Source organism: Doryrhamphus excisus, chromosome 4 (genome assembly GCF_030265055.1).
Source record: "Doryrhamphus excisus isolate RoL2022-K1 chromosome 4, RoL_Dexc_1.0, whole genome shotgun sequence".
Taxonomy (NCBI): domain Eukaryota; kingdom Metazoa; phylum Chordata; class Actinopteri; order Syngnathiformes; family Syngnathidae; genus Doryrhamphus; species Doryrhamphus excisus.
In genome coordinates, this window is record NC_080469.1 from 8588422 (window position 1) to 8603010 (window position 14589).

The window sequence follows — 14589 nt, forward strand, 5'->3', positions numbered from 1 at the left end:
GGGGGAGCAAGTGTGCCATCAGTTGGGTCGTTTGAAATCTTTGTATTTTATTTCTACTATGAAATATGTCTAATAATAATCATTAAGAACCTGCAAGGACACATTACAGGTCATTCTGTGACTTTGCAGTCATGTACATGTGTAACCGATGTGTTTATTTACTTTATTTCACCAATAATTCATTTCTTGTATGTATTTGTCGCTATATGCATTTTTTAAATATAGTCAATTATTTTATTTCCACTTATTTTTGTTGTGTGAACTTTGACATCGTGTGATGTCACTTCCTGCCTTTCTGGCGCGCTCCTCTTCAGTTGTCTTTTCGACTGCTGAGGACGAGGTATGCTAGTCGGTGGTAGCAATTGTTAATTATATAAAGGGTATATAATGTATGTGCTTATATTATGTACAGAATTTAAAGACAACCTGTAAAAGTTACTGTCAGTTAGTTAGTTAGTTTTAAGGAGTTCGTTTTTTATGTGTTTTTCTTTTCGTAGGAATCGTGTGCAAGTGTGTTGACGTGTGTTGTACATTTTGTATGTTGTGCACAGAGGAAATATACGTCCCCTCCGGTTGGCGAAGGAATTGCAGCCTCCTACCTCGGTGCAAACATCTACATTCACAATAATTCTGAAGATACTCCGATGCTGTATGATGTACTCCAGTTAATATGACTCTTTGAAACCCACTCATCTACCCTATGTAGGGTACAGTGAAAAGCTGTAGCCGTAGATAGCCACTCTTTTGGCGTACTTCCTGTGTGTGTGTCCATGTCGAGCGTTTGGACTCGCCAAGCTGCTTGCTTGTTGGGTAAACACTTTGCTCACAGTTTTAAATGCAGGTATCAGTAGCCATATGAGTACTTGTGTTGTGATATGTTAGCTGTGTTGTTTGTCTACTTTATAGCAAATTTTACCTGATATTTGGCCAATGACCACATGTATGGGAGTTGCTCACACAATCATGCAACTCACATGCAAAAAAATAACACCATATCTGTTCTAATCCACTGTAAGGACCCCTTTTCAGGCTGGCATGAGTGACAATGGCATTCATGATTGTGTGAGGATATGATTAGATGACAGTTTTTACTGCCTGAAGGGTGTAACTGTAACACTAAACTGTGCCGAGAGGACTTAGTTGCAAGGTTTTACTCCTTTCTGGTATAGTGTTGCATTTGCAGGATTCCTTTTCCAGATGTTTTGATTTCAAGAAAGGAAAGCGTTTTCTTCACTGTGCAAGGTCAAGATATGAATAGTGTGAAATCCCTTCAAATTCAATCCAAGTTGTTTCAAAACGTGTGATTGACTGGCTTTGTTGAGCTTGATCCTGCATCCTTTCACAGACTCCAGTAGACAATACACAATTACATGAATACAAGTCACAATTAGTATTGCTTATGCAAGAGTGCAATATTTTAAGGCAAGGAAGACATCAAAAACATGTCACATGGTTTCCAAGCAGGATTCATCAGGTTCTTCACTGAATTGCATGTTGACGGTTGCTAGTATTGTAAAGGATGCTTTTAAGGAGTATTATTTTCTGGGGACTTCAAAGCTGGCCAAGAGCACTCTCCTCTTGGAGTGAGCACTAGCTTGAACATGTACTTATATTTTTCAAATGAACAGGAAGATGCCCTCTCTGGTCCTGAGGTGACGCTAATGCAGTGTGGTGCTAGTTTTTCCTGGAAAATGTCGCCTGGATTTTTGCATTTTGCAGGTTGGATTTGTAATCTTTATTTCAATTACATGCCCTGTGATTGGCTGGCGACCAGTCCGGGGTGTACCCCGCCTCTCGCCCGAAGACAGCTGGGATAGGCTCCAGCACTTGTGTTGTGATATGTTAGCTGTGTTGTCCGTCTACTTTATAGCAAATTTTGCCTGATATTTGCATCCCCCGCAACCCTCGTGAGGAAAAAGCGGTAGAAAATGAATGAATGAATTTCAATTACAAGAATACAATGTGGGAATTATTTGGGCAGTGGAAAAAAAACTGCACCGTCAGTGCGCTAAACAGGTCCTATGTGAATGCCATTAAACGTGTACGGCTGTTAAAGCACCATAATCGTCCACAAAGCCTGGGTCTGACTCTGTCCAGATGCTGCATTCAGATTTTCTGCAACACAGGTTTTATTGGATTTAGTTACCCTTTGCAAGGTCACAGTCTTTAAGCATCTGTGTTTTCTCAGCTGAGGATGCATGCATCCTCGGAAGACTGGAGATTCTTTCCCGTGATGTAAACCAAGTTGAAGTGTGAGTCTGTTGACTTCATTGAGTGTCTCTGCCAGATTTTTATGAGCGTTGTCCAAATGAAATGGTTTGCATTACGTGTGAACTATACATTCCACAGAGGCATTCACGGCTGTAGACAGCTGGAAGTAACACGAACCCCTCTCGGTCACTTATCAACCCTGGCATCCCTGCCATTTCCCATAGCCATCTTCATGCCAGAAGAATCCAGACATTGTTTTCGTCTCAGTGGGCCTTGTGTTAACCCGCACTGCCTTGCTGATTGTGGCCGTGATATTAAAGCAGATTGTAGATGTGCTTTGGTGTGTATGGTCCCTTGTTTGTGTGTTTGATGGGTTTCAGTCGATTCACTTGCAGAGCGTGCTTGCACCTGCGCTGTATGTCAACAGAAGGATCCGGAACGCACACTCAAAAAGAGAGGTGGCTTTCACACCACCGGCCTCAAAGAAGCTCCAAAGACAACAATGACCATGCTGCTTTGCTGCACCATGCAGCTTTTAGGCTCTTTAGCTTTGGCACCTGGTCTGTGTGGCCCCCAGGATTATCCACTGACTGAGCCGTCTACAGTCAAGCTTATTGGACTTCCTCACGTCCTCTTGTTTTCCTTGCTCTCAAGTTTCCAGGATGCTTTTTGACTGTCTGTTTTACACATAGAGACAGGATCTCCCATGGGGGTTGTTAAGAGGTTACAGGAGGGGGGGTAAAGGGGTCAGGGAGAAACTGTCTGTCTATTTCCTTTCTCCGGCCTTGGGAAACTTTGCACCACAAATCTTTAGCATATTTTTAGCTTCCTTGTTGGTTGTGTGCATGAAACCACAGATGATAAAGTTATTTCAAGTTCACTGTGACTTTTGTTTTTCACAAGGATTACATATTATTAGTGTTTTGGTCCCCCTTCTACAGTCCATTTCGCATACTGTCAGTGTAATGTACATGGCCTGAAAGCCATCATGTTTGTGTGTGCTTGCAAAAGCATAGAATCACCGCACAAACCTACACTTTCACATGCATTTGGACATGTGTAGGTTTGTGTGTGTATTGCACTGTAGTGCACTGCTATTTTTGTAATTGTTAAATTCAATGTATATAATAGCAATGACATTAACCCTACCAAAATTTAATTGAACCCAATTATATCAAAGTATTTTGTGCCCACTAAACATTTTTTAGCACAGCATGGCCATCATGTTTGGGGTGGAGCTTTTCCATGAAATAGTTTATTAGTTCCCAAATGCAAATAGAACTATCAAAGCAGAGGATGAAATTACTGCAATTTCTTCTTCTCGTAAGGTCTGATCTAAATCTGACACGCTTAAAAAACGGACATAACTGCCTTTGGAAAAAAAAAAAGAAAACGATAGAGCATTGTTGATATAATGTAGTTTCGATAATTAAGTTAGAAGTAATGAATTGTGTCTGCTTCAACTGCCGATACTGAATGAGCACATTCAATAGTGAAGGGAGCTGTCGTTAACTCTCTGGACAGTCGTTATTTTATTATACTCTCAGACACTATGAACTGAAAATCCGCTGAAAGATGGCATGGCCCAGATAATATTGCTCCAAGACACGTCTTACCTGCTGAACCACATTTCCTTGTGTTATCTTAACGTGAATAAACACTGCTCTTGCTCTCCCTAACGTCTTGAGTGAGTGATGATCTGTTCAAAAAATAGCTGCGCTATGTCTTTTGACTAAATACTCCATAATGATTCCGCAGTGGAGGCTTCCTGTTTGGGCTGTCAACACTTTTCCTTGCGTCATTATCATTCTTTAGCTTTGGGCAACAGTCACTATTTGTGTTTGTTTTGCTGTGTTTGCTGTTTGACTTGCAATTGTTTGTGCACCAGCATCACACACTGCACGTGTCACAAGTGCAAGGTGTCTTCTGGAATGACAAATTTGAGAAAAAGGTTACAGTTTGAAAATTGAGGGGTGAAGTACAACCGTGCAGCTGCAGTGTGGAAAACAAATGGTATCATGCAGCTGGGTTCTTTAATACAGCGAAAGGGGAATTTTAAGCCATTTTTTTCCCTTTTGACACCCGTCAGATTTATTCGTTCGTAAAGAAAGGAGAGAAGGACTGAGAAGCAAGACTGCAATGCAATTTAAGCCAGACGTCATTCCTGCTGATTTAGAAACACTCCTGGAGATGAAGTTCTGTTAGATCACCATGCACAAAGCATAGGATGATTGTTGGAAAGCCACGACTCACATCCATGTCTCCCAACCAACCTGGTGCACTTCACTGTAGTGATATCCTTCACTGGAACAGTTTTATCACTGTGAGGCAACACGTGTCTATTCTTCATTCCCTGCAGCAATCTAAACCGAAGCTATCCAGAGAAGCTCGAAGCAGTTCCAGCTGTCACGTCCCTCAGCCCGTGTATCTTAACCTGATATGACAGGGCAACACAAGGTGAGGGTCAGGCCTTGCAGATGATTCATGACATGTAACTCAAACTTCCAGCATTATGAACATAATTGCCTGTGGTTGAAAGGTGAAGACTGTCGTAGTCTATGCCTATTGTCTCTCACGTTACCGCACATATCTTCTCATTTTACATCAGACACAAGTCCTCATACATACAAGGATAGCAACAATGGAAATCCACTGTACAAAAGTGCTGACACGTAGTGTAACTGGTTACATTTGCTTATGCACTGTACTTAAGCATGGTGGTTAACTTGACTTTTTGCCCCTTTGTTATTGCATTTTACCTAATCAAACAATAAAATAACTAACACACTCTTCCAGAAAACTAATTCAACCACTTTTCTCTTGTTACTTAAGGCACATCCTGCTAATAAAATTCACTCATCATAATACTCAAATATTGTCTGAATGAATAATAAACATGTACTGTAGTATTCTGCTTCTATCGACATTTACAGTGGTAAATCTACAACGAATGAATGTACTTTTGGAGATTTTTATTTCACTTTGTGATAGCATTTGTTGGACAAAATGTTGCTGAATGATCAATTAATGCAATTATTTAATTGATTAATTCATTGAAAAAGGAGAATACTGTGACTTTTAAAACAAATATTATGAGTGCAGTCTCAATTTTGCAGTAAAACCTGTAATAGCACGAAAAGGATAAACCTGGAATTGAAATGTTGGTGTATTGTCAGTATAAGCAGTGTAATGTGATGCAAATGTGAAGTGCAATGAACTTGTTCCCTTATCAACTGGCGCTTTTTAACAAATATTTATTCATATCACCTGATTAATATATGGCTGCTTTCCAGACATGATTGGTCTCAGACAGTTGCATTTGTGTGTGAAACTTGAAATTCATTCATTCATTCATTCATTCATTCATTTTCTACTGCTTATCCTTACTAGTCTTGCGTGGGGGCTGGAGCCTATCCCAGCTGTCTTCGGGCGAAAGGCGGGGTACACCCTGGACTGGTCGCCAGCCAATCACAGGGCACATATAGACAAACAACCATTCACACTCACATTCATACCTATGGACAATTTGGAGTCACCAATTAACCTAGCATGTTTTTGGAATGTGGGAGGAAACCGGAGTACCCGGAGAAAACCCACGCATTCACAGGGAGAACATGCAAAACCACACAGAGATGGCTGAGGGTGTAATCGAACTCGGGTGTCCTACATGTGAGTCCTGCATGTAAACCTCTGGCGGAGTTACGGGGTTGCCACCACCACCCTTGGTCACTCTCTGGCCACCCCACTAGTCATCTTGACATTTCAGGTATCAACTTATTGCCACCCCTATGTGAGTAATGGTCTCACCTTGGCCACCCCGATTAAAAATGTCTGGCTCTGCTACTGGTGAGAGGGAAGGTACACCCTGGACTGATCGCCTGTGAGTGAATGGTTTTTTGTCTATATGTGCCCTGTGATTGGCTGGCGACCAGTCCAGAGTGTACCACGCCTCTCGCCCAAAGACAGCTGGGATAGGCTCCAGCATGCCTGCGACCCTAATGAGAATAAGCGGTGCAGAAAATGGATGGATGGATGTAGTTTGTGCCCATCTGGAGGTATGAATGATTCAAACATCACTGCTTTGAACAAAACATTTAAAGAATTGTAGCGGCTTAGATATACAAACTGTGGCTCGAAGTGGTTTGTTGGTCAACACAGTTTCTTTGGCGAAGGCGGAGTGAGCCCTTTCTACCCTTTCATTGCCGTTGGCTTTAGGACCATTTTTTTGGTGGCGCGGGCATCTTCATGGGCTTTTGGGGTGCGTTGTAGCAGTGGTGATGCTGTGGGTGGCTGGTTCGATTTGGTGTATCAATGTTTTTTTCTCTCATCATGAAGTGTTTGCTGAGCATTTGGTGCGGCTAGCGCATAAGGTGTCTGAGGCAGTGGGGAGATACAACACATGTTTACACACATCACACATAGGAGAAAAGAAGCACTTGATTTGCTCACCCACCTACAGCACAGTATTTCTTAAAATGATCAGCTAGGTAATTATTTATTTAGAGCTACAGTATTTCTTAAAGTTGGATTTATTGCTGTGATGTCATAATTCCTCATATTTCTCATCACATTATGAGTATAGTCGTCTTTTTTCAAACATTTCTAAATATTTTGAGGAAAACAACCTTTTTTTATTAACGCTCTACAAGCCTTGTATGCACATGTATACTACTTCAGATGTGACGATTGAATGAATTACCATGGCTTTTTGCAGTAGGAGGTAATAGGATGATACAAACATCTGGAATATCGTTCATTGCGCCAGTTTGGCTCTGTAAAAAAGATAAATGCTTCCTTGTGAAATTATGGGGGGAAAGCACGTCTTCTCATCCAACTCCTGCAGCACCTGGAAGCAGAAGACAGGTTGTAGGCCCAAAACGAGCACAACCCATATTTCAGTTCAGGCCTTTATATTGTGCAAAAAAATGTTAAGTTCACGGCTTACTGCATGTACAGCAAGTCAGTCTGGTCTTTTTGAGAGGCAAATGCAGTTTCCACTGTGGGATTATAATGTCTCTGTTCCATAAACGTCTGTTGTCATATGTTTATTCACACTGCAACATAGTACTTATGTGACTCCTTTAAGTGATCTTGTTAAAAGGCTCATTGCAAGCGTCAACCTACGTTTGAGCTCAGCCTGTGGTTTTCTGTTGTAAAAAGGGTACAATGCAACTACTCTTTTCTTGGCTGTTTTTACTATAATGATATGGTGTTTGGATTGAATTGAACATATTTGGATGGAAAGGCTTGTGGGCTATAGTTTTCCAAGGGTGCAAAAAAAAAGAAAGCATGAAAGACAACCAGGATGTTCAACACAAGCAAGTTTGTCTTTTTTTTTAACTTCATCAAGCTCTTTATTGATGTGACAGGAGAAAAGAAGAATTAAGCAATTTTAATGTTTTGTTTATTAAGTGTTGCATATGTGTCTGTGGGGAAGCTGGGCTCTTTATCATGCCTCCATCCAACCTCTTACCACCGCTTTTGGGCCTTTCGGAGCATCCTGTGACCTTTGACATCTTGGACAATAGAGGCCAGGACGTTTCCCAGTGAGCAGCGATGAAGCTAACAACAGGAACATGAGGGGTGCTCATGGGAAACAAACTGTTTATTGTGCAGCAGGATGGGCACCCCCCCATGACCCAGTAACTTACTCACATGTCCACACACACACACACACACACACACACATGCACACTAGCATGAATTTCTGCATTGCAATGTGTTGCGGAGTGCTACAAAATCACTGAAAAGTAATATTTACAGTACATTTCTTCAGAAGAAACAGCATATTTTTCTGTAGCAGGGTAAAGTATTTTCCTTCAGCAGGCAATGTTTTAAGTGACATTCGTAACTGCCATACAAATGTCCATCCATTTTCCACCACTTATCCTCACAAGGGCATGCTGGAGCCAATCCCAGCTGTCTTCGGGCGAGAGGCAGGGTACCCCCTGGACTGGTCGCCAGCCAATCACAGGGCACATATAGACAAACAACCATTCACACTCACATTCATACCTATGGACAATTTGGAGTCAGCAATTAACCTAGCATGTTTTTGGAATGTGGGAGGAAACCGGAGTACCTGGAGAAAACCCACACAGCAGGGAATCGAATCTGGGTCTCCTAGCTGTGTGGCCTGCATACGAGCCACTCGTTTTAAAGGACATATGCATATTTAAACACATTTTACGTATTTCTGCCCTAAAGCAAGCACTTTTAAGCATAAAATTGGCTCAATAAAGTAAAATATATTTTGAAAAATGTCACATTAGCCCTGATGAATAGATAAGTAAGTAGATAAGTAGCCAACCCATATACAGAACCTTTTACATTCTGTATTGGAGCATACCAACTTTGCATACCAATATAATGTGCACCAGGCAGTTGTGGTTGGATTATCAAGATTGGAGAAAATGCATGACAGCTTGTGACTGCATTTTTATGTGGACATACGCACCTTTAAAAAAAAAACACAACAACTTCACAATAGTGGATGGACTTTTTTTTTTTTAACTTCGGATTGAAGAAAAATGTGCATATTTGTGTTTGTGTCCATTCATTCCTGCTCGAAATGTCTACTTTCCCTCTCTTTCTTTCTCTGAGGAATGAATGTGTCCCGACTGCTGATTGGATGATCCAGGAAAAGGGAGAGGGAGAATGCTGTGGATATAAGACTATATTATATCAAGACAAAAACATCCCAATTTGTGAGACGTGTTATGCATTATGCATTTCCCAGCATGCTTTGTTGTAGTTAAAATGACCTTTTTTACTTTAAGGTTGTAATAGTTTTAAAGTGGTGTAGTTTTTAGTCATGTACAGTTAAAGTAATAGTCAGAATCGGACACCTTTAGTAAAAATGGTTGCATAATTAATGTTTTAATTAATATAATTAATATAATAAAATGTGGTCACTAGGTAAGTAACCACATTTTTTTTTAAAGTACAGTGGTGTCCATGTGAGATAGGAACTTCTTTATTGCGTGATAGGGCCCAGCTTAATGATACAAACAGTACCGTGGGCCACCCAATATGACCCGGCGGGCCACATTGGGCCTGTGGACCTTGAGTTTGAGACGTGGTGAATAACACATGTTTCCGCAAACATTGTATAGGCAACATACTGACAAACGGAAATGGGCATGTTCCATCCAACCCAGTTCATGAAGGATTTTGCACTCAAAGAATAAGCTCAGCTCTAGCTCATATGCTTTACAGCTATCACCGTGTGTTAACAAAATGACAGTGCTTGACTCACTGTATGTTTCAGAACTGCCAAAAAAAAATGCTGTCTCTCTCTCCCTCATTGTCTGCACCTCTTGTGTCGTAGATGATGAGTTCATATTTAGAGAGACTTTCTGTTTAAATAACATGTGTTGGTGCTGCTAAAGTCAGTCTGTTTCTCAGGAAATCCCTCTTTTGTTTCCCAAGGAAGTTCACCACACTAGAAGAACCTGAAATTGACTTTGGAAAAGCAACAGCTGGAGCATATTTGATCATGGTTGATAACCACGAGATGTGTGAGTCAACACTATATAGACAGCTAGTGGCTGGACCCTGGGGATTACTCACAATATTGCATGAACAGCACAATTAAACATTTTAAAAAGCCATCAGTCACTGTGTAGTGAGACACTAGGGATTACTTCACCACAAAGGAATACTTGATATGTGTGGTTTGTCTGCTTTCCATATGATGCTCATTTGACAGGAGAGGACTAGAGGCAAAGGGACTGGATTATATAGCTTTTCAATTCCTGTTCCTTTTCAATGCTATATCTGCTACAGTAAAACAATGTTGAGTTGTTTAGTTTCGATTTAAGTGTGTAGAAAATCATTCAATTACAACAGTTTAGAGTGCTTGTTTTTAATTAGGTTCTATTTAGTGACTATTTCCTCTTAACTGAAGTGTAAATCATCTTGCATTCCTCCCAAGGCTAAAATTACCACACTGATTCCAGTGTTAAATTATGAGAAGCACACTCCCCTCTCCACAAATTGTTTCTGGCTGATTGCTACCTCATGTGGACATTTATGCTTTAATGTGCAGAATAGTCTGTAAATGTAACTGCGTGGATACAGTTTGTTTGTATGTTTATGGAAAGATTCCGTTTAGATTTCCAGATAATTATATAACCCACTAGATTTGCTACTCTACATTTCACAACAGAATATTTATTCTGTATGTTTGCAGTTCGGCAAAATGTTTTAGCAGTGACTGAAAGTTCAGCATTTGAAAAGAATATTTGTACATTTTTCGATTATATATAGATTATGCACCCATCCATTTCCTATACAGGTTTCCTCCACTCACAGGACACAAACACGCATTCATACTCACTGGGATAGCTGGGATAGGCTCCAGCATACCCTCGTGACCTTAATGAAGATAAGCGGCACAGAAAATGGATGGATGGATAGATGGAAGGAAACCAGGGTACCCGCATAAAAAACACACAGAAAATTGAACTCTTGGCTTTTATAGACTTGCAGCATTTATGTGATTACAGCATTTTTAATTTTCAGTGTTTACCTAATGGTTTCCTAATGAACTTTTAGTTCACTTAAATAATGGCTCCATTATTACTATTATCAAGTACTCACAATCACATGAAGAGTGACATTTTAAGGACTGATATTGAAATATTTAGTCAAAGGGCGCCTTAACACAGACAAGCTAAATCAAATCACAGCTACGGAAATGAGCCATGAAACAGATTGCTTCATACATAATGACCTTTTCCCCCCCTTGCTTAGCTCAATAATTATATGATTGTGTAGAGTGCTGACTTCACTGCAAACATGAGGGCTGCTTGCACATATACCCTGAGTGTATAATCAAATCAAGACCATTGATACGATGAGTGAACAAATATCTTAGTGTGTAACAACAATGGATCTTTGTTCTGTGAAAGAGCCCTCGGAAAGCTGATACACTGACCCAAGGTAGAACACCTCTGGGGACTATGAGCCTGGCTTGTGCTCGGAATTAATTGGTTCTGCTTTTATTGGATAATTTGGGCATTAACAAGACCAATCTAAGTTCATTTGGAAAATGACAGAATGTGTGCCTTGTCATGGCAATCATGGGAAAGAGAGAAGAATACACTCCAACTCCGACTTGGAACATAATTGCCTCAAAACGTGAAAAGCTTTCTGTTATACAGTGAAACTAGTGCGATCCATGTGACAAAAAAGACGCATCACTGAAGTCTGCTGAGTGCGTGGGATCAAATTACAACACTACGGGCTATATCCATCGTGAGACGGGTTGGCTAAGCTCTCACCCCCACCCATATGTCCTGGTCCTGACACATTCACACCTTGGCTCATACATCGGTTTAGAACTTGGGCCACCAGTGGTGTAACTGAACACTCAAGTTCTGGGTGTTGGTGGGAAATTCCCCACAAGGGCAAATGATATTTATTATATCTATTACAAATAAATACATATTACACTTATTGCTATGACTATTTACACCTTGTATGTGAAGTATAAACGACTTGGGCTGAAGCGAAGTAACATTTACTGCTTTGAAAGGCCCAAATAATATAAGAGTCGTAGACAATGTAAAGTGGGGCTCGGAGCAAGCAAAGTGTGTCTGAAAAACTGATAAACAGCTGCTCCAAAACTTCGAACACAGGGCCCCTAATGCTTCGGAGCCAAAGTGCTACCTCTGCTGCCTGCTGAATCTGATTACAGCAAGGCCCCTTAGGACAGGCAGGTCATTGAGAGCACAGAGATGAGCAAACAATAAGATATTATCTGAAGGAATCTTCAGCTTTCCAAAGGAAAATGGACCCTCTCAGTGTCACATTGACGATAGGATCCTCAACCTGACACTGAATCAGCCATTTAAGAAGAATGAACACTGTAGCCCATTCATGCACGCTCACTAAAATAATGAGAGCTCTTTTTTCACCCTTGTTTAACACATATAAAGGAAACTCATGGGTCTTTGCAAAAACAAGGCTGTGCAGAAACCAGAGCATGCAGCTGACTCACATGAATATGTCTGAACAATGATCGAGTATTGAATTAGCCACTCCATAGTCTTTGGCTGCCTCTTAAATACACGGACTAAAAACATACTTGACTTCATGGCGCAATGGTGTGGTATTGTGGTGCAATTTTGACCTCAAATACATGAGACTGAACACAAAAGTATCTAGCGCTACTAAGTTTGTTTATTCTAGCCCTGGTTTGCCTCAATTTCAGTGTTCTGTTCAAATAGTGACATCTTGTGGTTGCTTGGCTACACACAGAAGTGGAATAAGAGTAATAGTTGTAGCGTGGTTTATTTCATTCATTCATTCATTCATTTTCTACCGCTTTTTCCTCACGAGGGTCACGAGGGTTTATTTATTTATTACACAAAATTATTCAAATGTTACTTTCAGCCCAGGTCTCCAAAATCGACAATATTGTGTCGAATATTTAAATGGGACTGGGAAGGAGCTGCATAGTGGCAACGAATATTTATATGTGAAAGTAATTTATTATTAAAAGCTGTTATATATTGAAACAACATTTTTGTGATTTCATCCAATAATGTACGATCTGATAAATAATCATGAAAAAACGATAAACTAAACTCATATGAACCAAGGAGGCTCAAGTCAACTCTCGCGATATTTGTCTGGTGTCTTGCTGGCTGCAAGAGGGCTAGAATGGTAGCAGAGGTACCAGCAAACACCTCGTCAATTCTGTGACTAGCAAAAAACAAAACGACGATTTTTCAATGTTTTGATGCTTAGGTTGTTCCAGAGGACAAAACACCAAAGTTATTATAAGTTAAGCCTGATTTGCCGCATCTTGTTGTAAGGTGTAATTTGGGAAATAGGCGACCACCGAACCCAAACTGTATATGTTCATATCTAACGGTTAGCTGACAGGCTACATAGCACAGCCATTGGGGCAATGGCGTTGAAAAGAATCCAGAAGGTGAGTGTTTATTTCTTTCAACCTTTTGAAACCCTTTTAAGACCCCTTACGAGTTCGGTAAATATCAGTGTTTGTTTGTTGATGTATGCCGAACGACTTCTTTCCTTGTCCTCCTTTTGTTTTTGTTTTTTTTTATAACGGCACTCACCTTAAGACACAAACAAAGGCAAGCGTAAACTTAACCAGTGATGGCCTGGTTTGTGCGTTGCCACAGTAACAGTAACTGACAAAAACTAGCCGCAACTAGTATATTTTGTTTTTTGTTTTGGGGTAAGTGTTAAAACGGTTAGGTACTATTCCAGTTATGGTCTCTTAATATTTCTCTCAATCGTCCAACAGAGCTGCACCGGCTAGCATCGGCTAATGCAATTGTGTGTTTTGGTCATTGTGTTAGAATGTGACTTTTATTGTGTTACGCCTTAGTCGTCCACATTATCAATGCTGGGCTCACGAGTAAGGCAAGTGGTGTGTTTGAATGACAGCTGCTAGCTGGTTGCCAAAATTGAACCCCAGTGTGGCTCTTTCCATTTATGGGCTGGCAAATGGGGCAGTGCGGTTGGCCAAGGTGTGTATATTTTTATACCTCTGGATAGTTCTTTTGAATAGTGTTGCAGACAGCATGCATATACAAATCTGCTAAAATCAAAAGTTCAACTCTTCAAAATAGGTCTCTATTTGTATTTGCATACTCAAAGTAAAATGGAGAAAGCTTTACATAGTGCAATTGTATACTATACACTCACCTGACATTCAATGAGGTACCTCTGTGCAATCTAACGCCAATAGCAACAAAAAATGTGTAATGCTCACAGTCGGAGGTATTGGTTTAACAATGTATTTGTTTTTGCATGCAGTCAGACAGATATACTCTGCATTCAATGTAAGGAGTCTCAATGAGGTACAGTCGTCCCTTGCGACGCTGTTTTGTGGTTAAATACAGCCTTTTACTTGTCAAAACTAGAGCCGGCAGAAATAGAGCGCTAATGGTGGTAATTCATTTATATCATTTAGTATGTTAAAATTATTGGCGTAATTAATGCATACACAGCATGTCAAGCAAAACCTCTCAGTTAAGACTGCAGTCACTATTCTATACCGATTACAAGGAGTCAGTAATGTTCCTGGAATGTTCATTGAGACACATACACCAGACTTGATCAAGCAAGCTGTAACTGAACTCTCAACACCCAACCTCACTTCCTGTCTAGCTGGCATTCAGCTCCCCCTAGGAAGTACATTTATGACAACAAACACCTGCACAAGTATTATTTTGTCTTAATGGCTAATTTATTGTGTCTACTATATTGGGTAATATGAATGTAAAGGGTGACTATAGGGGTAGTTATAGTTTCGCAATTTTTATTTTGCTTTTGATTAGAGACATTTGACTAAATTTACTTAATTGACTTTGAGAAAAAATAACAATCACTTAA

At 40.3% G+C, this 14589-nt stretch overlaps 1 protein-coding gene across 3 annotated transcripts in view; it reads left to right on the plus strand.

Annotated features, from left to right (window-relative positions):
- ube2d4 (ubiquitin-conjugating enzyme E2D 4 (putative)) overlaps positions 1 to 14589 on the plus strand; it is a 62380-nt gene that overhangs the window by 42374 nt on the left and 5417 nt on the right. The window contains exon 1 of one of the 3 annotated variants that reach the window (XM_058069725.1): positions 12863 to 13156. The exons of 1 other annotated variant lie outside the window; for it this stretch is intronic. In XM_058069725.1, the coding sequence (XP_057925708.1) occupies positions 13133 to 13156 (24 nt within the window). In that variant the 5' untranslated portion in view covers positions 12863 to 13132. Of the gene's footprint in view, positions 1 to 12862; positions 13157 to 13578; positions 13722 to 14589 lie in introns of those variants that run through there. One more of the 3 variants, XM_058069724.1, reaches the window with a different exon arrangement.